We start from the raw sequence: 26,581 nt of genomic DNA on the forward strand, positions 1-26,581 counted from the left end.
TTCACTCAAGCGCTGTCTTCCGGACAGTCCTGTTTCTTCACCTGAGGAAGGCTACTTGTGTTGTGGCCGAAACGTCGTGAGAATTTTATTCTGTTATTATTTTTATTATTTTATCCCCATTCTACGTGACTTTACCGAAAGAACCCAGAAGTTGTTCTCATACTCTTAGGTTATTTCGGTAAAGTCGCGTAGATAGGGAACTAAATAAATAATATTTCACGGCGTTTCGATCGCAACAAGAAGCGGCCGTCCTCAGGTGAAAGAGAGAAACGTGCCTCTGTGACGAGGCATTATAAAGAGGGGGGGGAGGGGAGGGGGGGAGGCCGCAAAGGGGCGAGAGGGTGGGGATAAAATTCGAAGAGGGCTTGGGTGAGAGAGAGGAAAGAAATGCGACAAGGAAGCCTAGATATCAAACTTAACAACATTTAGAAATGTAATGCATCTCAGGAAGTCGGCTAACACAACAGTTAACACCCTACCTGGTTGATTCAGTCCTTCCAAAGATTGCAAAATTTTGCATCATCTTCTCGGTTGAAATTATGTCTGAGTTGTGTGGAAAACCTCCCCGTAGAGGCGGTTCAATCTTGATTAGAAGCTTCCGTGACTGCAGGATTTCATACTCTTTGGTTCTTTCGGTAAAATCACGTAGGTAGACATTTCTTTTCTCTCTCTCACCCAAGCCCTCTTTGAATTGTATCCCCACCCTCTCGCCCCTTTGCGGCCTCCCCTCGCCCCTCTATATAATGCCTCGTCACAGAGGCATGTTTCTCTCTTTCACCTGAGGACGACCGCTTGTTGTTGCGATCGAAACGTCGTGACCTATTATTTTTTTTTCCTACGTGACTTTGCCGAAAGAACCTAAGCATACTGATCCCTTCTGTGAAGGATGTGATTCCTGACATGCAATACCCTGGTGTCTACAAACTAAGTTGTGTCTGCGGCAGCAGTTACATTGGGGAAATGAAACGACATGTCTCGGACCGTGTTCGCGAACACAAGGCAGATTTGAAACACGGCAGAACCAATACCTCTGCCGTGGCTGATCGTTGTTATGACGCAGTGGGCTCGCACGATATTGTTTTTTTTTCTGAGACCAAGGTACTCTGCAAACCTTCGGGCTACCATCAAAGATTTGTTCATGAAGCCATCCAGATATATAAACACAGACATAACTTCAAACGAGAAGATGGGTACAAATTTAGCCAACTCTCTGAGTTGCATTACATTTCTAAATGTTGTTACGTTTGATATCTAGGCTTCCTTGTCACATTTCTTTTCTCTCTCTCTCACCCAAGCCCTCTGAATTGTATCCCCACCCTCTCGCCCCTTTGCGGCCTCCCCTCCTCCCCCTCTTTATAATGCTTCGTCACAGAGGCACGTTTCTCTCTTTCTGTCTTTCACCTGAGGACGACCGCTTGTTGTTGCGATCGAAACGTCGTGATCTATCATTAATTTATTTTCCTACCTACGTGACTTTACCGAAAGAACCCAAGAGTATGAAATCCTGCAGTCACGAAAGCTTCTAATCAAGTTTGTTCTCATATGTTCTGCACAATGACGGGAATTATAATTTTGTAAGAGGTGAATAGTGGCATAGGTTTTCACAGCCAATATTTTGCCCAAAGAAATTAGAATACATTAATTTGCATTGGTTAATATCTAGTCTAAATCTGCTTGGTTTTCCTGCGATATCAGGACACCTGTTTATTGTGACTTCCTGGGTTCTAACCTAACGATGCTTGACACAGTTTTAAATAGAACTTCGCGTATCCAGCAGCTACATTTTGTCATGGGAATTCTTCCACAACTTATCAGTCAGTAGGGTGAAAAAAGTTATAATTGGTACGTTAAACACATTAATTTGTATTGGTTAATATCTAGTCTAAATCTGCTTGGTTTTCCTGCGATGTCAGGACACCTGTTTATTGTGACTTCCTGGGTTCTAACCTAACGATGCTTGACACAGTTTTAAATAGAACTTCGCGTATCAAGCAGCTAAATTTTGTCATGGGAATTCTTCCACAACTTATCAGTCAGTAGGGTGAAAAAAGTTATAATTGGTACGTTAAACACTCGAACACTTGACAATTTAATTTGTCGGGTGGTGGAGGGTTAGATCATTACGTCGCCTAACCCAATGACCAATTACGAAAAGACGTTTATAGCCATGCGAGCGTTTGGCATTATTGATAAGTTGTGAAAAAATTCTCATCACCAAGTTTATCTTTTAGATATGCGACATTTGCCTTTTGTAAGGTTGCACACAAAGTGCTTACCACAAATGAACCACAATACCTTGCTGATCTTCTCAAGGAGCATGAAGCATCGCGCAAACTCCAGTCATCCTCGCAGCGGCTTTTAGCTTGCCATCGAACAAAGCCAGTCACTGCATTTCGTCCTATCGGATGTGCTTCTGCGGCCGTCTGGAACGCTCTTCTGATATTAGGAAGCCACTGGTGCTATACGCTTTTAAATCTAGATTGGAAACTAATTTATTTTAAACTATTTTTTGTGTTTAGTTTGTTGTCCTACCCTGCACCTCCGATTAGCACGGTTGGCTACGTACGCTGCGAAAGAAGTTAAATATTCACAAAAACAAAGATTCCCTGTATAGCCTGTAACAGACTGTTGGGGCAAGTGCTGTTAGTGAGCACCTATGAAGGCCTGCACGGCACACGAGGGGGTGGGTGGCCAACACCACGCCCGGCCGCCTTTGTCTCCTGAGTGGTGATGATAACACACCACACCAGGTACTCATTTGAGGCTGAGTCGATCTAGGGGAGGCCCAGGAAAGATACAGATAGTCATCACTGGTATTAGCCTGAGCGGGAATCGAACTCGGGTTGCCAGGTTCGTAGCGCATCGTGATAACCGCTACTCTACCGCTCCACGCATTCAAACGCACACACGTATACACACACATACACACACACACGTACACACGTGTGGTGCAGGGCTAAACCTGAGCACAGAGGACTTGAGGGCAGCTTTGCGTGGATTCACGCCGTCCTCCCTACGCAATGCGAACCTCCACGAGCCCTCGGGCCTGGGCTGGGACAGCGTGGGCGGCCTGGTCGCCGTCAAGCAGGTCCTCATGGACACTGTGCAACTGCCGGCCAAGGTACGTACGTGTGTGTACGTGTGTGTACGTGTGTGTACGTGTGTGTACGTGTGTGTGTACGTGTGTGTACGTGTGTATACATTTAGAAATGTGCGAAGAGTATTTGGCTTCTACAAATTTCCACGTGATATGCCACTTCGTTGAGCTATCATTTGTGGGAAGCCAGGTCGCTTCCGAAAAAGAGCTATAAAGCTCAGTGGGCCTTACCTGGTAAAATGAAAATAGTTTTAGTTATTTAGTATTGACACTCTCACCAAGGGAAGCCACATTAATCCAGTTGTACACAGAGTCATCGGTGAATGTGTATTGGCCAAATCTCAAATTAACCTTTGGTACCTTACAGAAGAAATGTGATCCACACCTTATATTGTAAGCAATGAAATCTGGAATAAGCAAACAAGTTAAGCTACATCGCCACAGATAATGGAATTTGCCGATTGACTCTATTTATCCACACAAATTTAGAGGATAATATATAGCTGTTACGCAATGCAGGATGGGAAATAAACAGGGATGATCGTGGTTCGTAGTAAGAACAGTGGGGCGGATTATTTTCATTGACCCTTTAGGTCCTGCGGATAACAGTAGTCGCCGGTATAATAGGGTTGCGGATAAGAAGAGTTGTGAATATACTGGAGGAATCTGATGAGCTATGAAGTTATTTTTCACATATGCCCAGTAGAATGACGATCGAGTGGCAGGTCGCTGTTTAAACGACTGCGTGCCGCTGGGTGCAGTACCCTGCGCTGTTCGAGAGGCTGCCGATCAGACAGCAGACGGGGGTCCTGCTGTACGGCGCCCCCGGCACTGGGAAGACCCTCCTGGCCGCGGCGGTTGCTCACGAGAGTGGCATGAACTTCATCAGCATCAAGGTGAGGCGGCGGTACGGGCGCCTTTGAGAACGTATGTTATATTTTACGTTCGCGCAGTCTAACCCAAAAACATCTATCGTGGATGACGTTGGTCGCCAAAGCCTACGCGTTCAACTTTTAGAACGTGTCGCCACGATCGCGTCCCCAGTCGCGGTAAATGCTGGGCGTTATTAAAATCGTGACGTGTGCTGGTTATTTGATGGGTTTTTTTTGCCGGCAAAGACGTAGGCGTTTGCGCGAGATGAGCACAACGTGAGGGCATGCGGTGTTGTCCGGCACTGTGTGGTGTGTGTGGTGTGTGTGGTGTAATCAAGCGGGTGTTGTCTCCCTGGCAGGGCCCGGAGCTGCTGAATAAGTACGTGGGATCGAGCGAGCAGGCCGTCAGGGACGTTTTTAAGAGGTGAACAGAGACGTGTGGCTCTTGTATTTTTGTATTTTTTTTTTAATCAAGTGCACACTTCCTGAGCGCAGGCCCAAAAGTAAAAAAAAAACGTCAAGTGGACAACACCCAACGGGCACTATCGAGGTGGCAAAAAATAATCCGGGTTAACGCATACGTCGCTTGACTGGAGCAACGTCATGGTAACAGCATGATAAAAGGGATAACCAGGGGTAAATCCCAAAGTGGAGCATTGTGAGGGGAGAAGCAGAAAGAGGCAGTGGTAGTGTTTTGACCTGCAGGGTGGTGAGTGAGTGGCTGGGTGGCACACAGTGTGAATGGCACGAAATAGCTCGCCTGGTAGACCCGAGTCCTCCACACTGGTGGAGGATTCAATGAGTAAAGTTCACGGGATCGGTAACCGTGGTAGTAGCGACAGGCGAGTGACAAGGAGGCGACTGGCTGGTGGTGAGTGAGTGGCTGGAGCGAATCGCTGAGTGTTGGATCATCAATCGCTTCGACTGTTCTGCCTTGAATGTTGTTGGCTGTGTGTTTACTTCACTGCCTTCCCATCAACACACGGGGGAAATACAGGGTCCAGGTTAAACGGTGAAAGCTTGACGCTCATTCATAATGCAGCATTGTATAAATCATGTGAACGTGGCACGCAGGGCTGTGTGCTCCGCGCGAAATGAAACCCCCAAATATAAAGGTGAAACACTCCCGGCAATAAAAACAAATGTTACATAACGTAGGGTAAGATACACCCCCCCCTTTAAAAAGTGAACAACGAGGAAAATAGAAAATAAATGCCGATCCATTGGAATAAGCTCACCTTGCACGGTCAGTGCAAGGTGAGCTTGTCTGGCCGCGTGGCTGTATGTGCGTCGATGCGGTGTGCAGCCCGCGGAGCAGCCCAGCGGCGCAGCGTCTCAGCATTGCAGCAGCTCCTCAGCTCGGCAGCTCAGCAGCTCAGCAGCTAAGCAAGCGCAGTATTGCAGCAGCTCGGCAGCTCAGCATTGCAGCAGCTCAGCAGCTCAACAGCTCAACAGCTCAGCAGCCCAGCAGCACAGCATTGCAGCAGCCCAGCAGCGGAGCATTGCAGCAGCCCAGCAGCGCAGCAGCTCAGCAGCTCGGCAACCCAGCAGCTCAGCAGCCCAGCAGCTTAGCAGCCCAGCAGCTCAGCAGCACAGCATTGCAGCAGCTCAACAGCTCAGCAGCACAGCATTGCAGCAGCTCAACAGCTCAGCAGCACAGCATCCCAGCGGCGCAGCAGCTCAACATTGCAGCAGCTCAGCAGCTCAGCATTGCAGCAGCTCAGCAGCTCAGCAGCCCAGCAGCTCAGCATTGCAGCAGCGCAGCAGCTCAACATTGCAGCAGCTCAGCAGCTCAGCATTGCAGCAGCTCAGCAGCTCAGCAGCCCAGCAGCTCAGCATTGCAGCAGCGCAGCAGCTCAACATTGCAGCAGCTCAGCAGCTCAACATTGCAGCAGCTCAGCAGCTCAGCATTGCAGCAGCTCAACAGCTCAGCAGCACAGCATCCCAGCGGCGCAGCAGCTCAACATTGCAGCAGCTCAGCAGCTCAGCATTGCAGCAGCTCAGCAGCTCAGCAGCCCAGCAGCTCAGCATTGCAGCAGCGCAGCAGCTCAACATTGCAGCAGCTCAGCAGCTCAGCATTGCAGCAGCTCAGCAGCGCAGCAGCTCAACATTGCAGCAGCTCAGCAGCTCAGCAGCCCAGCAGCTCAGCATTGCGGCAGCTCAGCAGCTCATCCACGACTCAACGAGCCGAGAGCCCAGGAGCATTGCGCAAGCACTCCGCTGCTCTTGAAGCCATTATCTCTCTCAACCAAGCCGCAATGTTAAATTATAGTTCCAGTCGTGTTTTTGAATCGGGCTTTGAGTCCGTTATACGTACCATGGTTCTGTTCTGGGTGACTGCAGTCGCACGTTGACGGAGAGTTTTACATTTTCCATTAGTGCATCAGGTATCCGTGTCTGCTACCATGGTTTGTGTGCATGTGGTTTTGGGGTTGTGGCCCTGTAAGTTTCACGGACGATCAAAGCCGGAGTCTGTCACGAGATGTTGGTTTGTGACTTTTTGTGAACTCCATTTGGCTTTCCAAGCATCAACCAGGGTTGAAGTTGCATCGCTGAAGGTTAAGCGCGTGTGCCACGTAATGATCTTACGATAGTGATTTGACAAAATCGTTACGCGGTCTAACCCGACACTCAGTGATGAATCTGTGTTCGGCACTGACGCTGTGTGGGTCTCGGAAACAGAAGACCTGGCCACAAATGACAGCTCAACGAAGTGGCTTATCGCGTGGAAATTTGTAGCAGCCAAATGCTTTTACAGTGCCAAGCCGCAGGATTGACGCTCTGCCTCGTCGTTGCATTTCGTCCGTTGCAGGGCCCAGGCCGCGAAGCCGTGCATTCTGTTTTTTGACGAGTTTGATTCGCTTGCTCCGCGCCGCGGTCACGACAACACGGGCGTGACGGACCGCGTGGTGAACCAACTGCTCACCCAGCTGGACGGCGTGGAGGGACTGCACGGTGAGGGGGGTTGGCGGCTCCCTTGTTTCACCCGCTGGACGGCCAGAGATGGAGTTCGTGTCACGGCCTCTTTGCGGCACGCCTCCTTCAGCTGGGCCATTACCCTCGTACAATAAACACTCATCCTCTTCCGGCCAGGGGGAAAGTGGAAACAAATGACGAAATTGGCAGTGGACACCTATGGGCTATGTGCCCATGGATCGTGATGATTATTATTCCATCCTATCAGCAGCCTCGTCTAAAATGCTTAAACGTAGCCATTCTTCTTTTCTGTTTTCTTTGAATCCACATGTAACTTTTTGAAGGCAATAAAATGTGTTGTTTTTTTTTCAAGGTAGTTCTTTTCCCCCAATTGTATGCCATTTGCTATTGGAGTCATGAGATGGAGAAATCCATTCGGATCCCTCGCAGATCAGTGCAACCCTTCGTGTTAGAGAACATTCCATGGATGCAGATATCACCGAGCTACCTCTGAGGTCCGTTTAAGTGACCTTTGGCCCACACAGTTGAGGGAAGCACTTTCCCACCCGCTCTGCAGATGAGAGTAACGTCCATTGCATGACAACCTGATATTTAATTCCAAGATATTCAATTTAGCCAAATGCACTCACTGGTGACCGGGCTGAAACCATTAATTCGCTACATTGAGAACCTGGTTTAATAATAATAGGTGACTGCCTGGGTTCGAACCCGGGATGTATGTATGTACGTTGAACTTCTTTCACACCGTACATAGCCAACCATCTTATCCTTGCCAGCTCAGGGCTCTCAACTCTGAGCTTACCTTGTTTGTTTAGGGCACCAATTATATTCGGAGGTGGATTTGTTATGAGCATTCCTGCTTGATTAAACGTGTTAATGATTTTACTCTAATTCCCACCTTTAGTTCATTCAGGGCCCTCCACAGTCCCCATTGCTTGTCGCCGTGTGGAGAGACTTAATCCTGACACAACGAGTGGTGGTGCTTCACAGACAACAGTTGGAAAATATCGTCGTCAGGCCAGGTAGCACAGCTGTAGAGCGAGAGGCTCAAAATCAGAAGTTTGCAAGTAACCATTCTAGTTGTTGGTTGACTCGGCCCATCATCCTTGCGGGGTCGTTAAAATAAATAACCACTTTGTGTGGGAAGTCAATACTGGGTGCCCTATGAATAGACTCGCCCCACCCACCATAGGGGCTCAGGGCTGTAAAGAGGAGTGCGCACCGCCTCATTGCCGCCTTGAGCAGGAAATCACTTTGATTGGGGCATGACGGTGGCGAGATGTTAACTACCTCACCTGGCATACAGGAAGTCGTGGGTTCAGTCCCGACCCTGACGCTAATATAGTTGGAGTTTGCATGATTCCCCCGTGGTCGCGTGGATTTTTCTAGAGGTTCTCCGGTTTTTCCCTCCACATTTAGAACCAACGTGCATTTGGATTATTTGGCTGCTATAAATTTTCACACGACGATAAGCTACTTCGTTGAGCTATCATTTGTAATTGCCACATCACTTCGTGAAAAGAGGTGTGAAGCTCAGTGGGCCTTACACCTGGTAAAATAAAAAAAATATGTTTTATAGTTTACCTTCGATGTCCGTGTTTGGTGTGGTGAACATTCTTGCCGCAGGAGTGTACGTGCTGGCTGCCTCCAGCCGCCCGGACCTGATTGACCCAGCCCTGCTGCGTCCGGGCCGACTCGACCAAACGCTCTTCTGTCCGCCTCCCTCACTGGTGAGCCATCGGGCCCATTGCGCCTTCGTCGCTGCCAAGAGAGCCGCCGGCCGGATGTTCCGCATAGTTTACGCTATACAGGGACTCCTCTACTTGCGTTATGTTCCAGAGGTCTGTTTGCAAGTCGATTTGTTCGTAGGTCCAACTTTACTGCTGTCAATTCCAAACATGTTGCACGGCACGTTCACTAAACAGGAGGAATGGCTTTAAAAGTTGTTTCATCTCCTGTAGATGTCACTGGTTCTTCACATTCTACAGATGTAGATGCCACCGCCACCATCTATTGCGCGGCGATTGAACTTACGACTCGCAGTCCGAACAAGCAACTGGACATACAGACTGGTTTGTTCGTATCTATAAACTTCATAAGTCGAATTTTCGTAAATAGAGGAGTCCGTGTAGTAATCGTAATAATAATGTCAACTTGTAAACCGCCGCCAACGCACAGTTTTAGTTCATTCACGAACAGCTACAACGACTCAAGAGGCTCGAGGAGGAACCAGAGATAAATGCATAGGCAGCCACACGGTTAATTGTCCAAGCTCTACAGTCCTCTACATATTTAGGCCAATTCATGAGTGTTTACATTTAGAGGAAATCTGAGCACCAGGAAGGAAAAACCCACGTATACACGGGGGCAACACTCTTATCCCGTACAGTTGGAACAGGTGGAGTCCACATTTTTGTTGTGGCGAGCCAGGGCACGGCTCCTCCTCAACGCCCACGGGAAGGGAGTTTCCCAGCAACATCTGTGCGGTGATCCACCAACCTTCGCTGCTGCGTCCACAGCGCTGGATTACAGGCGGCCACGTGCGGTAGCAGCATAGCCACCACCGGCCAGCTAAGATGCCTTCTTTGCCGGTCGCCGTGCAGGAGGAGCGTCTGGAGATCCTTCACGTGCTGAGCCGGCCCCTGGTGTTTGCCGAGGACGCTTGCCTGCAGCAGGTGGCTGAGCAGACGGCGGGGTTCACGGGAGCCGACCTCAAGGCCCTGCTCTACAACGCCCAAATGGAGGCCATCAACAGCCTGCAGGCCGACTCCTTTGTCGTCAACAACAACAACAAGGTGATGGCGTCTCTCTTCCACGCAGATTCTGAAACGATCCATACACACAAGAGATGTGAAAATGTTCATATGTAGGATACTGCAACCGATGTTATGATTCGTAATCGACCTTTGGGTCGGGTCACACGAGTAAAATGTGTGTCGTAAAGCCCTCCTCCACATTTGTGGCAACTGCCTGATGATGCCGATTGTAACTTTCAGAGAAACCTTGAATACAGTTGTTAACCCTTTCCCGTTCTGAGACGTTTGCAAGTTTCAGAGTGGGGTGTCCCGTTCACCGCTGAATCTCGGTACATGCAAGCTGTTAGCGTTAATTTTATTTGGAGAGGCATAGGGCCGTCGTTTTTAAAGACATTGTACTCACCGCAAATAACTGTAGCGACACGACCACTGCTCTCTTTGATAGCTGGCGTCAAACTGCTGCACGCGCTCCTGCATGGCCATGTGGGAGCCTCAGTACCGATAAAGTTATTTTATTTTTTCTTCCGATTCCATACGGATGACGTACACGTACACATACGTCATCGCAATGGGAAAGGGTTAAATGTGTGGATCGCTCTCCAATGTCACACCGGTGGGGGCTGCTGAAGCAGTAATAAATTGCCACGTGTGTTCATGTGACAACTTTATTGATTTGGCTGTCTCACGTGGAGGAGGGTGTACAACACACATTTTACTTGCATGATCTGACCCAAAAATCAATGATGAATCGTGGATGTGCACTTCGCACCGTGCTAGTCGGACTCATATTTGCCACGCATTTTTTAGCAGGTAATACTCATGCTTGCGAGTGTGACCCTGTATAGTAGCGTAGTCGTTTGCATGCTGCGCTACAAACCTGCCCGACACCAGTGACGATTATCTGAACTGGTCCTGGGCCTCCCCTTGGTCGACTCAGCCTCAAAATAAGTATGTGGTGCGATGTGTAACATCAGCACTGGGGAGAAAAAGGCGGCCGGGCGCGGAGCTGGCCACTCACCCTCTCGTGTGATGTGCCGGCCTTCATTGGTGCTCACTAACGGCACTTGCCCCAATATTATTATTATTATCTACATTTCCAGTGCTGCACAGGTTTCTCAAATGCTTCATGCCACACTAAACTGGTGTTTCTCAACTGGGGGTACGCAGACCCCTGGGGGTCCGTGGCAATGTCCCAGGGGGTATGTGAGGCGATTCATAAATATATCATACATGAGAGTGATTGGTGAATAATCATATATGAATCTGTCAATAGAAAATAACTATGATAACATTTTAAGCCATATGGTAGCCTAGAACGATATAAAGACCTTTCTAAACTCATGGATTGTAACAATGCGGGTTTCCAAGGGTAACCAGCGAGCGTAAACAAATGACGCCACGCATGTAGAGCGTCCGTTTACTTTTGTTATTCGAAGCAGGTACTCGCTAGTTGGGAATCCTCACAAAATTGACAATTAGTTAAAATATTGATGTTCATTATTCTTACATGTATTTCTCAGAATCATGTTGGTTCAGGCAAGGGGGTATACTCAGTTGAAACGAAATTCAACAAAGGGTAGGTACAGTAGCCAACTAAAGGTTGAGAACAACTGCACTAAAACGTATCCCAGCACACGGAAGCACGGGGTCTCGCTTCAAACTTAATGACGATGAAGATTATGATGCCGCTGCCGTTGTTTTGGAGTTCACCTGGCGGCTGGAATAATCTGAGTTGTTGCCGCAGCAGGAGGGGGGCGCGGCGGGGAGCGAGACGGACAGCCTCTCCTCCATGCTATTCCCCGCGACGAGCGGCGGGTCTGAAGAGTCTGGGCCCGAGTCGGGCCTGGAGCCGTCGCTCACCTCGCTGGATGCCTGTGAGCTGCTGCCCACTGCCGAGGAGCTGCCCCTCCCCGACGTCTGGAGGCTTTACTTCGGCAGCTCCTACGAGTCCGAGATGGGCAATGGACTCTCCTCGGAGCTGGTGGGTAATGTTTTGCCTTCTCGTGAATGAATAATAACCGAGATCTTTGGCGTCGTACGTAGCATCGTTGTCGACGCTGTCGTTCGTGCACATTGTGTCGCTTGCAATCACTAGGGAACCATTGCCGAGCTGAAAGGCAGCAGCCAGGCGGTTAGCAGGTGCTAGCTCAAGCTGTGCAATCTTCTGTGTATTAAAATGTGTTTAGCCAATTAATGAGTTTTGCCAATTAATGGGGCGCCACGGTGGCGAGATGTTAAATACCTCGTGTTGTACGCTGGAGGTCGTGGATTCGATCCCGACCCTGACGCCTGTATATTTGCAGTTTGCGTGTCTCTTTCCCCGTGGTCGCATGGATTTTTCTCTGGGTCCTCTGGTTTTTCCCTCCACATTTTGAATTGTGCGTTTTTTGCATTTGGCTACTCTAAATTTCCACTTCATTTCTAGATTTGAAGCTTTCGTGACTGCAAGGATCCATACTCTTTGGTTCTATTCGGTAAAGTCACGTAGGTAAAAAATAAAACAACAAAAATCACGACGTTTCGGCCACAACACAAGTGGCCGTCATCAGGTGAAGGGGACCGTACTGTCACGAGGACAGCGATGAAGTGAAGACAGTCCAGCCCAGGTCGCGTCCTTTTAAGCTGTGTGGGAGGAAACAAAACGCTTTGACAAAGGAATTAGCATAAAATGACCGAAAAGCACAAGAGAACCGGCACGGAGGGGGGAGGGGGTGTGAAGTGGAACGTAGAGGACCGGCACGGGGGGGGGGGGGAGTTTACAAATGTAGGTGTGAAGTGAAATAAGCGTCTATGAAAGTTTGGTATGTCACTATTTGGATAAATACTATTGAAAATTAGTTTAATGTTTGGTATGATTTATAATATCTTTCCAATGGTTGCTTAATTTGAAACCATCTTCTTGGTTGAAATTGTGTCTGTGTTTGTAAATCTGAATTGCCTCGTGGATAAATCTCTGATGAAAACCTGTGGGTTTACAAAGGACCTTGGTATCGGAGAAAACTATATCGTGATCACCAACAGCGTTGTAACAGTGGTCAGCTACGGCAGAAGAATTCGTTCTGCCGTGTTTCAAATCTGATTTGTACTCGCGGATTCGGTCAGAGACATGTCGTTTCGTCTCCCCGATATAGCAATCACCACAAGTGCAGCTCAATTTGTAAACCCCGGGGTACTGTAAGTCAGGAATGACATCCTTCACGGATGGGATCAGATCACGAATTTTGTGTACTGTATTGAACCGGACCAGGATCTTGTGTTTGTTTTAGAATTTTGGAGATCTTTTTAGTAACGGCTGCTATATATGGTAGTGTTATGGTTTTGATCGGAGTATCAAGTGGTTGTTTCTGTATGGAGGGAGAAACAGCTTGGCGGATGGTACGGTCAGAGTATCCGTTTCTCTTGAGGGCCAGATGTACATGTTTTAATTCACTGGTCAGGTGGTGTTGATCCGAAATGCAATGAGCCCTGCGGTATAACGTTTTGATGAGAGAATTCTTTTGAGTTGGGTGGTGGTGGGAATCAGGTTTCAAGTAGGAATCTGTGTGGGTGGGTTTCCTGTAGACAGAATGTCCCAATGAGCCATCAGGTCTCCTCTCAAACAAAACATACAAGAATGGCAGCTTACCATTTTTCTCCACTTCCATGGTGAATTTGATGGCGGGATGTCTGGAATTGATGTGGTGTAGGAAAAGGTTTAAAGCTGGGAGGCCATGTGGCCAAATGATGAAAGTGTCGTCTACATATCTCTTCCACAGGGAAGGTCTGAGGGTGGAAGTCTGGATGGCGTCTGATTCATATTTCTCCATGAAAACATTGGCTATCACTGGTGACAAGGGAGAACCCATGGGGGTACCCTCATTTTGTTTGTAGAAGGTGCCATTCCAAGTAAAGTAGGTATCGGTGAGGCATTGCCTAACCAGCGCAGGTGTATCGGGGTCTAGTCCATGTTGTACCAAATTTTCAATTATTTCAACGTTATACCACAGGGCTCATTGCATTTCAGACCAACACCACCTGACCAGTGAATTAAAACATGTACATCTGGCCCTCAAGAGAAATGGATACTCTGACCGTACCATCCGCCAAGCTGTTTCTCCCTCCATACAGAACAACCACTTGATACTCCGATCAAAACCATCACACTACCATATATAGCAGGCGTTACTAAAAAGATCTCTAAAATTCTAAACAAACACAAGATCCTGGTCTGGTTCAATACAGTACACAAAATTCGTGATCTGATCCCATCCGTGAAGGATGTCATTCCTGACTTACAGAACCTCGGGGTTTACAAATTGAGCTGCACTTGTGGTGATTGCTATATCGGGGAGACGAAACGACATGTCTCTGACCGAATCCGCGAGCACAAATCAGATTTGAAACACGGCAGAACGAATTCTTCTGCCGTAGCTGATCACTGTTACAACGCTGTGGGTGATCACGATATAGTTTTCTCCGATACCAAGGTCCTTTGTAAACCCACAGGTTTTCATCAGAGATTTATCCACGAGGCAATTCAGATTTACAAACACAGACACAATTTCAACCGAGAAGATGGTTTAAAATTAAGCAACCATTGGAAAGATGTTCTAAATCATACCAAACATTAAACTAATTTTCAATAGTATTTATCCAAATAGTGACATACCAAACTTTCATAGAAGCTTATTTCACTTCACACCTACATTTGTAAACTCCCCCCCCCCCTCCGTGCCGGTCCTCTACGTTCCACTTCACACCCCCTCCCCCCTCCGTGCCGGTTCTCTTGTGCTTTTCGGTCATTTTATGCTAATTCCTTTGTCAAAGCGTTTTGTTTCCTCCCACACAGCTTAAAAGGACGCGACCTGGGCTGGACTGTCTTCACTCCATCGCTGTCCTCGTGACAGTACGGTCCCCTTCATCTGATGAAGGCCACTTGTGTTGTGGCCGAAACGTCGCGATTTTTGTTGTTTTATTTTTTACCTACGTGACTTTACCGAATAGAACCAAAGAGTAAGCCACTTCATTGATTATATTATCATTTCTGTCCACGTCACTTTTGAAATAGAGCTACATAACTCAGTGGGCCTTGCCTGAGTGTTTCTAAACCTTGAGAGGAAACCGGAGCACCTGGAGAAAACCCATGCATGCGAGGGGGCAACACTCTATCCCATGCAGAAGGGTCGAGATAAAATTTGTCCGCCTTCTGGTAAACCAGAGTATGGTGCCTTGATGCTCACGGGATAGGATTTTCATAACATTGTTGTGATCCATCGTTGACTCAGGCCACGCAGGAAGCATCCCTGAAGCAGCAGCTGCAGTGGGCGCTGGGCCAGTCGGTGCTGTACATGCCGTCCCTGCAGCAAGGCTTCTGTGAGCTGAGTCCAACGGAGACCGATTCCCGCCGCGCTGAGCTCTCTCTCATCATCGAGAACGGACGCGCTGTCCACGGTGTGGACATAAAGGTGCGGTATGGCCACCCACATTCGTGTTTTTTGCAATTTGAGCAGATTACCGTGCATCTTTTTTATCTCTTTTTTCACGGCAGGGGGTAACATGGTACCTCGCCTGGTATACAGGAGGTCGTTGGTTCGATCCTGACCCTGACGCCTGTATATTTGGAGTTGACATGTTCTCCCAGTAGTCGCTTGGATTTTGATCCGGGTCCTCTGGTTTTTCCGTCACATTTAGGATCAACGTGCTTTTGGTTTATTTGGCTGCTATAAATATTTCTACGTGATACGCCACTTGGTTGAGCTCTCATTTGTGTCCAGATCACTTCTCAAAAAAAGCTTTTAAAGCTCAGCGGGCCTTACACCTGATAAAATAAACAAATAGTTCAGTTAAACACTCGTGCCTCACAGCAAGACGATACCTGGGTTCGATTCCCGACACGGGGCGCCCTTCTGTGTTGAATTTGTGTGGACTCCCTCTGTTCTGCGTGGGTTTCCTCTGGGTTCTCCGGTTTCCTGCCATAGCTAAACAAAACCTGTTTCGCCCAAACATCCCAATTCTGAAAAATTACCTGCAAATAACTCAACTGGGCTTACAGACAGCAATATCACCCCCTGCAGTAGAAACCTGGCAGAACCGTCCTGTGAGACTTTCCTAGATAAATAAGCATACATAAAACAAATACAAAATTTAATTAATGAGTATCCATGAATGTGTATATGTGTGTTTAGAACGGTGAAACACAAGCTGATAATGAGAAGACAATGAAGAGACTGCAGATCAAGCAATCCCATCTGCTGGCTGCGTTGGCGAGCACATGTCCTTCGATCTCCAGTGAAGACTGGGCAGTATTTAACAAGTTGTGAGTGCCCCTGCTCGCAGTGCTGCTTCTGCTGCCCTTCAACTAGCCGTGGTGGCGGAGTTGCTGCCATCACATCATTCGGCTGAGCGGTCGAGTGAGCGGCTCGCAATCGGAGGGTTGTGAGTTCAGATTCCGGTTTGGGGGGGGTTGACTCAGCCCATCATCCATCCAAGGTTGATAAAATAAGCTCCATATTTTGGGGAAGGCAACAGTGGCTGTTCTATGGATAAACTCGCCCCCGTCATAGGAATGTAGAATGTACACCACTGGCTTATGGCAGTACATTGGAGACACGAGCACTGCCTCATTGCTCATTTGAGCAGCAGGAAGTCACTTGGCTTTCACTTGAGCGTGTGCCAGTTACGCACGGTGGTGTATTTCGGTGCGTGTGGTGGTGCACTCCGTTGCGTGTGATGTTTTTTGTATTGTTGTAACTTTCTGACCCGCCCCTACTGTACATCTGTGAAAAAGAGCTTAACAGCTCATCGGATTCCTCCAGGCTAAATAAATATTCTGATTCCGACTTGTTTGGAGTCTATTGCGACACTCGTGCGGCCTCATTCTCACTGGGTGCCTTCTCTTCTCATTCCAGATACAAAAACATCAGAGGCTGCCAAGAGAACAGTGAAGGCGACAGGACTCGTTCCCCTCTCCAAAGAGTCACCCTCGCTTAACCGATGATGCTTCACACTCGAGCGGTTGCATTGACGGTGGTGTCGGCACACAGGGCAAAGCACCCGTTACGACAGCCATCAGATTCTAAATTGAGAACTCATTTCTTTAGAGCCACTTTTTGTGTTTAGTGTTGTTTTCCTTTCCCCGCACCTCTGATTAGCACGTTTGGCTACGTACGGTGCGAAAGAAGTTCCGTGTACATACGTATTAACACTGACGGATAACAAAAATATCGTGACACAGGCCACGTAATGATCAACGTCGGATCTAATTGATTCATTTGGTTGTGAGAAATGTTCTTCCAACTCATCGTTGGCATGTCGTCAAACGCTTGACCACCACGTGAAAATTCCTTAGGCTGTGTCAGGTGGCGGAGGGTGCTGTGGTAGAAACTTGGCCAGATCATCACACAGCCCCAAATCCAATAATCAATTTTGAAAAATATCTTGGCTGCTGTTGGCTTTTTATGAGCGCAGAGGGGAAAGCGGCGCATTTTTAGTTGTAGTGTTGAAACTGCGCTTTACAAGGTATTGAATACATTTTGGATAATTGCTGACAGTTTTCTATTGTCAGATACCGGGTATCAGAAAAAGATTAAGTTTATTGTTTTAAAATAAGGATATATAACACTCTACGATGTAATAATTTTGCTATCGAAGGTGCAGTAGGTGATGACAGTAGTGTGTTGGCTGGCAGAATTTGGGGCTACTGATTGGTCTGCTATCGCAGTTAGCCTTATTGTAATCGATTATTGATAGGGATGTGATGCGTGGAGCTCTTTCAGCTATGATTGTGCCTCTATTTAGCAGAATGACGGGTCTTTTAATATATCAGTTGTTTAAAATTGTGCTCTCGTGTTTAAAACATAATTTAATCACTGCTCACGTTTCCCTTTCAATCTGCTCAATAAGAGCCATTACTTGAAACGGTGCTACAAGGTAGTATTAATGACAACGTTCAAAACAAAACAGACAAGCTAGGAAGGCTGCCAGGCGGTGAGCCGGCACCAACAATTGCTCTGTAGTTCTCTATTAAGATAATTTTCAGCCAATATGTGGTGTTTATTATACATGTGGCAGAAATATGGAGCATTTGGAGAAAACCCACACATGTTGTGAAGGGGCAACACCCTATTTCCATACAACTCCGATTTGCACGGTTGGCTACGTACGGCGCGAAAGAAGTTCAGCATAAATGCATTCAATGTACAGATTATATCAGTGTGCACGTTGCTGTTCTGCATCCTGCTGGCGGGCCCCAGGGTACTTGCACCTTGATACCCACGGGAAGGGAGTCTCGCTCCGTTTTGTCATTCGTGAGATCCACCAAACCCTAGCGGCATCCACAGTGCTGGATGACAAGCCACGTGGCTAGCCACCGCTGCCAGGCGGTGTTGAGGTTGCTCTTAGTTTCGCTGACAAAACTCTCACACCCAAACTGCCTCGGTGAGGAGTATATGAAAAATAGGCTGCCCGTGCCGCGCAAGCAAATACGCCAATATAGCATGGGTCCTATGTAATGTTTTTAAAATGATCTTTTAAAGTTTAACTGCAAGACCGGGTAATTATTTTCAGAATTGTAAATAGTAAAACTCTGACTTGTACATTGTATTTAGTAATTTGCAGACGATATGATGTATCTGATAACTTAATTATAACAAAAAAACACGTCTTCAGATTTACAGATAATTTAAACGTTACGTTTACAATTTCATCTTCTGGAATGCACTGATAATAAATAATTTTCAATGATGGCTCATCTTACATTCGGTGTATTTTACTGTGAATGTTAGCAGTGGATGCTTGTGCGCTCCCACTGCTAACGCAGTAGCAGCATCAGCAGACCATTTGACTTGGAGGTAAAAACCTCGGATGTGGAGGGAGGTAAAATCTCTGATCTGAAAGTAAAAAAGCCTCGGACGTGGAGGTAAAACCTCTGATCTGAAAGTAAAAAAGCCTCAGACGTGGAGGTAAAAACCTCTGATCTGAAAGTAAAAACCCCAGACGTGGAGGTAAAACCTCTGATCTGAAAGTAATCTCACGCGGAGGTAAAACCTCTGATCTGAAAGTAAAAACCTTAGACGTGGAGGTAAAAATCTCTGATCTGACAGTAAAAACAACAGACGTGGAGATAAAAAAAACCTCTGATCTGAAAGTAGAAACCCTCAGACGTGGAGGTAAAACCTCTGATCTGAAAGTAAAAACCTGAGACGTGGATGTAAAAACCTCTGATCTGAAAGTAAAATTCTCACGTGGAGGTAAAACCTCTGATCTGAAAGTAAAAACCCCACGTGGAGGTAAAACTTCCGATCTAAAAGTAAAAACCTGTGATATGAAAGTAAAAACCTTAGACGTGGAGGTAAAATCTCTGATCTGAAAGTAAAAACAACAGACGTGGAGGTAAAAAAAACCTCTGATCTGAAGAAACCCTCAGACGTGGAGGTAAAACCTCTGATCTGAAAGTAAAAACCTCAGACGTGGAGGTAAAAATCTCTGATCTGAAAGTAAAAACCTCAGACGTGAAGGTAAAAACCTCTGATCTGGCAAGGGCGCTTCACGGCCCCATTGCAGGCCCCGTCCCTATGGCGACGCGACGCGCGCGCGGGGTACGCCGGGAGCTCGGGGCCTGGGCGAGGTGAACGCGGCGCGGTGAGAGGCTCGGCGTGAGACGGAGAGAGAGAGCGTGAGAGAGATAGAGAGAGCGTGAGAGAGATAGAGAGAGAGCGTGAGAGAGAGAGACGGAGAGAGAGAGCGTGAGAGAGAGTGAGAGAGCGTGAGATAGAGAGAGATAGAGCGTGAGAGAGAGAGGGAGAGCGTGAGAGAGAGTGAGAGAGATAGAGAGCGTGAGATAGAGCGTGAGATAGAGAGAGAGCGTGAGACGGAGAGAGTGAGAGAGAGAGAGCGTGAGATAGAGAGAGTGAGAGAGAGCGTGAGACGGAGAGAGCGTGAGAGAGGGAGATAGATAGAGAGGGAGAGCGAGAGAGAAAGAGCGTGAGAGAGCGTGAGAAAAAGCGTGAGAGACGGAGAGAGCGTGAGAGAGTGAGATAGAGCGTGAGAGTGAGATAGAGAGCGTGAGAGAGAGTGAGATAGAGAGAGAGCGTGAGAGAATCGATGCTGCCGAAATTTTGCATGCGCAGAAGATCTTGTGGTTGATGGGAAGTGTCGCTATTCCACTTTTTGTTCCGTGGAGGGGACAGATGTGTAAAGGAGATGTATTGTCAGCTTATCTAACTTGTTAAGATGGAATGATAACAGCGGATATCCACGAAACTGACCATATACATGTACTTTGTTAACTTTAATATTAATCTCAAATAGAAGAATGCCAGCGAACCCAGTGGGACAGCGCGGACGTCTGTAATAAATACCCAAACATCACGCCTCCTGGCTTTGACGTTCCCTGAAGACACGGGTGTCTTCAGAACATCATCAGGCCGAATGTAGAAATACAATACAATTATATTAAAACAAAAAACAATCACGACGTTTCGATCACAACGCAAGCGATCTTCATCAGGTGTCAAGAACAAATCACGGAGGTAAATACAACTTTGTTATCATGAGGCCGATTCGCGCACGTCTTCGCGCGTGTAAAATTAAAGACGAACCACAGTCGCGCGATTGTGGCCATGAAATCCAAACTGCAGACGGTGGAGTAAACCATTGGGGTGTCTGGACTCCTTTTCAATGGGAGGAATAGGAAAACTACACAAAGTCTCTGCTCTTCTTCTTTGGTTCTTTCGGTAAAGTCACGTAGAATGAGAATAAAATAATAAATTGATAAAATAAAATAACAATAATATTCTGTGACCAGTAACAAGCTAATCACTCAGCTATTTCAATGCTAAATTCTATGCTAATTTCCTTTGTCAAGGGGTGCCTCTGCGGATGTGTATGCTTTGACTTTAACATAGCCATTTCTGTGACCAGTCACAAGCTAATCACTCAGCTATTTCAATGCTAAATTCTTTGCTAATTCCTTTGTCAAGGCGCTTTGTTTCTTCTCACACAGCTTAAAGGTCGCGATCTGAGCGTGGCTTTGTTCGCTCCAGCGCTGTCCTCCAGACAGCCTCGTCCCTTCACCTGATGAAGGCCGCTTGTGTTGTGGCCGAAACGTCGTGAGAATTTTATTGTGTTATTTTATTTTATCAATTTATTATTTTATTCTCATTCTACGTGACTTTACCGAAAGAACCAAACAAGATGAATCCTTGCAGTCACCAAAGCTTTAAATCGAAAGTCTCTGCTGAAGCCCTCTTGCGGCGAGCAGACCTCGGCATTGGCATTTAGCTCCCGCACGTATTGCCACGGGCAAGAATATGAATTACAAAGAATTGGTAAAAAAAACAAAACGTAAACTTTGAATTGCATGTTTCAGCTCAGGTATGGCGGGAATGCGGGGTGAGCACATCATGCTGGTGCCCGAGGAGGAAGAGGAGGACCTCTACTCGGGCTACAATGAGTACAACCCCACCTACGACATTGAGGTGCAGCGTTGCAATACGTGCACAGTGGCGTGTGAGTGCGTGTTGTGGCGAGACGTTAACTTGCCATCGTCTGGAACGCAGGAGTTCGTGGGTTCGATCCCGTAACAGACGCCGGGATATTTGGAGTTTGCATGTCTCTCTCCCCGTGACCGTGTGGATTTTCTCCGGGTCCTCTGGTGTTTTCGTCTACATTTGGAATCAACATCACGCGTTTAAGAGTATTCGGCTGCTATACATTTCAACATGATAAGCAACTTCGTTGAACTCTACAGTGTATGGTACTCCTTAAGGGGATCCTCTTCTCATTCTCTGCAATTTTGATGTATTTGTTGTTGCTGATGCTGCTGTGATTTTTTTGTTTTATTTTTGACCTAGGTGACTTTACCGAATAGATCCAAAGAGTATGGATGCTGCTGTGCCCACGCACCACGGATTCCCCTTGTAAAACAGTCGTGCAACTGGCCAATTGGGACCATCCGTGTAACAAATCAAATAAACTCAAACATATGTTAGTGTGTGCAGTGTACAGTCCAAATGATCAAAATTGCAGTATCTGTGCAGTACGGTACTGTAGTTATGTCCTGGGTCACCGCAGTGGCGAGATGTTAACTCTCTCACTTGATATGCAGGAGGTCGTACGGATCGATCCTGACCCTGACACATGTATATTTGGAGTTTGCATGTCTCCCTGTGGTCACGTGGATGTTTTTTCCGGGTCCTCCGGTTTTTCCCTCCACATTTAAAAATATGCGTTTGGAGCATTTGGCTGCTGTAAATTCGCATATGATAAGCCACTTCGTTGAGCTATTGTTTATGGCCAGGTCGCTTCTGAAAAATAGCTATATAGCTCAGTGGGCCTTACATGGTAAAATAAAATAAGTAAATAGCTGTTGAATGTGGGTGCCTCAAATATTTGAGGAAATACCCACTCCCTGTGAATCTGATGTGCCATGTGTTGAGGATGTGCTAACGGCAATCCGGAGCTTGAAACCAGGTAAAGTGCTGGGTAGAGGTGATTTCTCAAGCAAGCTGCTGAGGGAGAGTGGTGTATGTGTGCACATTGCCCTATGTGATAAATGGTCCCCATTTTTGGCTGTACCAGAGGAATTTTCATCTGGTACAGATACAATGGTAGGCTGATTGATGCCTGGATGCAATCGAGGGATGGCCCCCTATTGGTAAACCATTTTACGTAATCTGAGAACGAGGACTCTGAGAAGGAGTTGGAGGCTCTACTGCAGTTGGAGACATGCCCTCCAGTAACAACGGACAGTGGAGGAATGAAGCTGACAACAATGATCTGTGGTGGGCAAGGCTACGTTGGCTGGTCATATAGCCACAATGCCCAGCCACCGCATGCCCAAGCAGCTTCTGTTTGGCCAGATAGAGGGGACTAAATGAGCACAACACAGACTGGAAAAGAGATGGACTCATGCGATACAGGAGGATGTGGAGCTGAGTGGACTTGCTGAAGACTAGTACCAACAGTTTCAAGTTCGGCCTCTATGGAGGAGGCTCGTGAAGGAAGCTACTGGGCAGGTGGAGATAGTCGCCCTTCAACAACAATGGAGGATAGAGGAGTGACACTCACAACAATGAGCAGAGCACCGGCTGGCTAAAACAAAGCAAGTTGGCACAGTGGGGAGCATAGTTGGTAAATGGTCTGTCCCATGACCTACCAGCGAGCCTTCGACACCTCACATCGCCTCAAAATGCACCTAGCCTGGCACAAGCGCCATGATGATGCCACTGCCACTTAGCGGTGAACGGTGGTTGTGTCTGTGGGGAGTGGTGGTGCATTGGTTTGGTGTGCTACGCTATAAACCTTGCGAACGGAGTTTGAGTCCTGCTCACGGTCATTATCAGTTACAAATATTTGAACTGGTCCTGCACCAGTTCAGTCTTAAATGAGTACCTGTGTGATGTATAAACATGATCAGGAGGGAGACAAACGTGGCCGGGAGTGGCTCTGACCACCTGCCCTGTCGTGCGCTGTGCCTGCCTTCATAGGTGCTTGCTAATAGTACTTGCCCCTACAGTCTGTAAAAGGCTATAGGGGGATCTTTGTCTTTTAGTTTGTGTGAGAGTACAGGAGGGTCTGAGTGTGTGGGAATGTGTGGTGTTTGCATCTTCTGCATGGGTTTCCTCCAGTGTCCTTCCATCGTAAACAAAAACAACAACAACATCACTCCCTACTGTGAAGACTGTGCAAGGTCCTCCTGAAAAATGGTCTTGATACTCGTTGAGGCTTTCCTGGTTAAACAAAGGGCATAATAATTACATGCTAAAGCACCAGCTTGAAATGCACAGCACGTGCCCATCTGTTGGAGAAAGCTGTGAAGAAGTCGGTGCATTCCAGTTCATTCACCTCTGCATGTCACCTGAGACACGGAAAACTCAAGGCAGAGTTTGCAGTTTCCGCAGACTGGCAGTGGCGCAAATGTGATGAGTGTAACTAGTAGCCCTGTGCTGATGTGGTTACAAAACTGATATCATGGTAATAAAAAATTGTAAGTCGACAGTAAAACCTCGTTATTTTGGTATTTGATCATTCGTGATTGGGGATAACTCGGCACGGCTGCGCTTTCTGCATATATACGGTATATTAGTAATTCGCCATGAGCCGAATTGCCGTACCGAATGGTTCAATTCCGGCATACACGTGGAGCGACGCCACGTGCCACAACCAAAACAACGGCTCAGTCTGGTGGCGGTGCGCGTGGTGAGCGTCAGTCCAGACCTGTCGCTTTGGACTTTACCTTGCTTATGCACTCTGTGCAAGCCAACCCTCTCAGAAATGTCGTCTACACCTACATCAAGAAGTAATAGAAAGGGACGGAAGTATAAATCCCTCAGTCTGCGAGACAAATGCAAGTTGTTGGATGGAATTAATGCAGGTGTGTTAATGCGTATGGTGTGTGAAGAGTTTGGAAAACACATTTGGAAAAAAATATTTTGTTGGGGCAGGAGGGACTGGGGAGTACCATTGTACAGTGAGGGAAAAAAAGTATTTGATCCCCTGCTGATTTTGTACGTTTGCCCACTGACAAAGAAATGATCAGTCTATTATTTTAATGGTTGGTTTATTTGAACAGTGAGAGACAGAATAACAACAAAAAAATCCGGAGAGGCTTTCCTGCATACACAAATGCCATTGTTATTATTAATATTACAGATGCATTTTTTTAAAATCAATATACAACATAAGTCTACAGAGCATTGTAAGCCAATTACCAGGATCCATGCACACATGTGTCATGCAGTCATTCCTCATCATATGGCAACTCAATATACGGAATTTCTCGATAATGTGCAATAAAAAAACATAAAGCAATTTCCTTGAATGTAAGTGCTGTGTGGTATTTTTCGTTTTGCAACTTATTTTGGGTACACAGTATTAATATTTAATCAAATGATCTATTTTTCATGAAATATGTGCTTCATTTTTTTTTACATTATTAAGTTTAATTAAATTATGCATTGGGGCCGGAATTGTGTCAGTAAGAACTCATAAAATGGAAGTCGATGGGAAAATAGGTATCGATTTACAATATTACAATATTACAGGAACGTATCTGTTCGCCATTTTGAGGGATGCGTGGATTCTCTGGTGTCCCATGTGCAGCTGCGTTTCCCTTGTTTACAGAGCTGAGCTGTGGATCTTCAGCTACTCGTATAGTTGCTTTATTGATTACAAAGGGGCCACTGAAACTTAATGTGAATCATTGAGGTTTATGACGCTCTGTGCATGTGTTCATGAGCGTTAGTGTAGCGGTTAGTGCGCTGCACTACGAACCCGGCGAGCCAAGTTCGATTGTGACAATTATCTGAACCCATCCTGGGCATCCCCTAGGTCGACTCCGCCTCAAATGACTTCCCGGTGCCGTGTGTAAATATCGCCGCTGGGGAAACAAAGGCGGCCGGGCGTGGTGCTTGCCACCCACCCCCTCGTGTGCCATGCCAGCCTTCATAGGTGGTGCTCGCTAACAGCACTTGCCCCAACATTCTGTTAAGGCTACACGGGTGATCTTTGTCTTTGTGTGTCCAGGAGCTGGAGAATGACCCAGGCTTTCAGCAAGCCGTTAAAACAAGTCATGGCCGCAGACCACCGGTGAGTCAGAACCACTCGTGCTGCAAGTTTTATAATGTAGCCTGCGGTGGAAACATACACAGTATTCACCTTGATGCATACTTACAGCTCTGCCTTGTGTTTCATTTGCATGCAACGAAAGTACTTTCAAATGTAACAAGAGACCTACAAAAGGGTCGGAAATAACAGTAAGATCTTGAGCTAAGTGGGTAAATGGCGAGGAACAGAGCCGATAGTTTGAGAGAGCTGCAGCGAAGAGAGCGCAAATAAAATCCGGTCACACTCCTGTGCAGCCCCTTGGGTTTCGATGCGTGAGATGAGTACACGGAGTAATACCCCAGCTACCTGATCCCTGGCTACCTGGAATTCGCACTCAGCCGATGTGGCAGAGGACGACGGGGAATGCATGCCACCAAATATATTTCATTTTTGTACCATTTATATAAAAGACTTCTCCAAGTATGACAATGTTTTCATGACACAACACTGTTAAATTAAGGTCTCCGACAGTGTAAGCGAAGGTGATCTGTCCCCCCCCCCCCCACTCTCTTAGTCTACTGTGTACATTTATCTTATAGCATTGATAATGATGGCAATATCAAGTCATTTAAGTCTGCTCATACCACAGCCAAATGGTTGCGTCAGTTTTGAACACTCATACACACGTATTTATACAGGGTGTTTATAAAAGATGGACCCGATTTGAAATCGCTATGTCTTTGAAATGGTGTCAATCTTTTTGAAACACCCTGTATATAGATGTACACATAAGTATACATGTGTATTCCATGCCGCAGTCACACGTGTATTTCCCATGTACAATGTAACTGAGCTGCCATTGTTCCCTGATGATCCCATTTCCTCATGACCTCATCCCTCCATGACACTGTTTACATTTTCAGTTTTCAGTTTTTTCATTTATTTGGTATAGCCCTGTGAGCCATTCGGCTCTTGAATCGGGTGCAACCGCAACAAACAAAAAACAAAAACATGAACAAGAAAACATCTTAAAGTAACTATGTGACTGTGCAAACAGAAAATCCAGGAAAAAAACAGCAAAATATTCCTGAAAAAGCACCGTACATCAACACTGTGTGCAAAAATCCCATGACTGTTAGTACCATGCTAATGGTGCCGGTTGATATTAGTGGTGATCTAACTGTGTGTGTGTATCTGGTTCTGCAGATGACAGCCAAGGTTCCAGGCACAGCAGCAGTGAGAGCTCCCGGAACTGCCATGATGGTGAGGGCAATGTGGACATTGATGAAACTGATGATAAGATGAGGTGGCTCAGAGGTCAGAGCACTGAGCTGGCACCTCTGGGATCCTCCGATCGAATCTGGGTGTCTGCCCGTAACTAAACTGCGCTCTCA

The 26,581-nt window shown here is 46.9% G+C and overlaps 2 protein-coding genes across 4 annotated transcripts in view; both read left to right on the top strand.

Annotated features, from left to right (window-relative positions):
- PEX1 (peroxisomal biogenesis factor 1) overlaps window positions 1–18,385 on the top strand; it is a 59,838-nt gene extending 41,453 nt beyond the window's left edge. Inside the window, exons 15-24 of one of the 2 annotated variants that reach the window (XM_032956852.2) lie at window positions 2,955–3,121; window positions 3,859–3,993; window positions 4,329–4,393; window positions 6,782–6,924; window positions 8,533–8,636; window positions 9,510–9,701; window positions 11,407–11,643; window positions 14,927–15,106; window positions 15,827–15,957; window positions 16,550–18,385. In XM_032956852.2, the coding sequence (XP_032812743.1) occupies window positions 2,955–3,121; window positions 3,859–3,993; window positions 4,329–4,393; window positions 6,782–6,924; window positions 8,533–8,636; window positions 9,510–9,701; window positions 11,407–11,643; window positions 14,927–15,106; window positions 15,827–15,957; window positions 16,550–16,631 (1,436 nt within the window). In that variant the 3' untranslated portion in view covers window positions 16,632–18,385. The remainder of the gene's footprint in view (window positions 1–2,954; window positions 3,122–3,858; window positions 3,994–4,328; window positions 4,394–6,781; window positions 6,925–8,532; window positions 8,637–9,509; window positions 9,702–11,406; window positions 11,644–14,926; window positions 15,107–15,826; window positions 15,958–16,549) is intronic. The other variant, XM_032956853.2, reaches the window with a different exon arrangement.
- Window positions 18,386–18,518: 133 nt separating this feature from the next.
- The window catches only part of IFT88 (intraflagellar transport 88), a 59,697-nt gene continuing 51,634 nt past the window's right edge, over window positions 18,519–26,581 (top strand). The window contains exons 1-4 of one of the 2 annotated variants that reach the window (XM_032956858.2): window positions 18,519–19,280; window positions 21,010–21,118; window positions 25,167–25,229; window positions 26,394–26,450. In XM_032956858.2, coding sequence (XP_032812749.1) covers window positions 21,017–21,118; window positions 25,167–25,229; window positions 26,394–26,450 — 222 coding nt within the window. In that variant the 5' untranslated portion in view covers window positions 18,519–19,280; window positions 21,010–21,016. The other variant, XM_032956859.2, reaches the window with a different exon arrangement.

The sequence above is a fragment of the Petromyzon marinus genome, chromosome 19, assembly GCF_048934315.1.
Source record: "Petromyzon marinus isolate PM22_M1 ecotype Great Lakes invasive population chromosome 19, UKy_Petmar_22M1.pri1.0, whole genome shotgun sequence".
Lineage (NCBI taxonomy): Eukaryota > Metazoa > Chordata > Hyperoartia > Petromyzontiformes > Petromyzontidae > Petromyzon > Petromyzon marinus.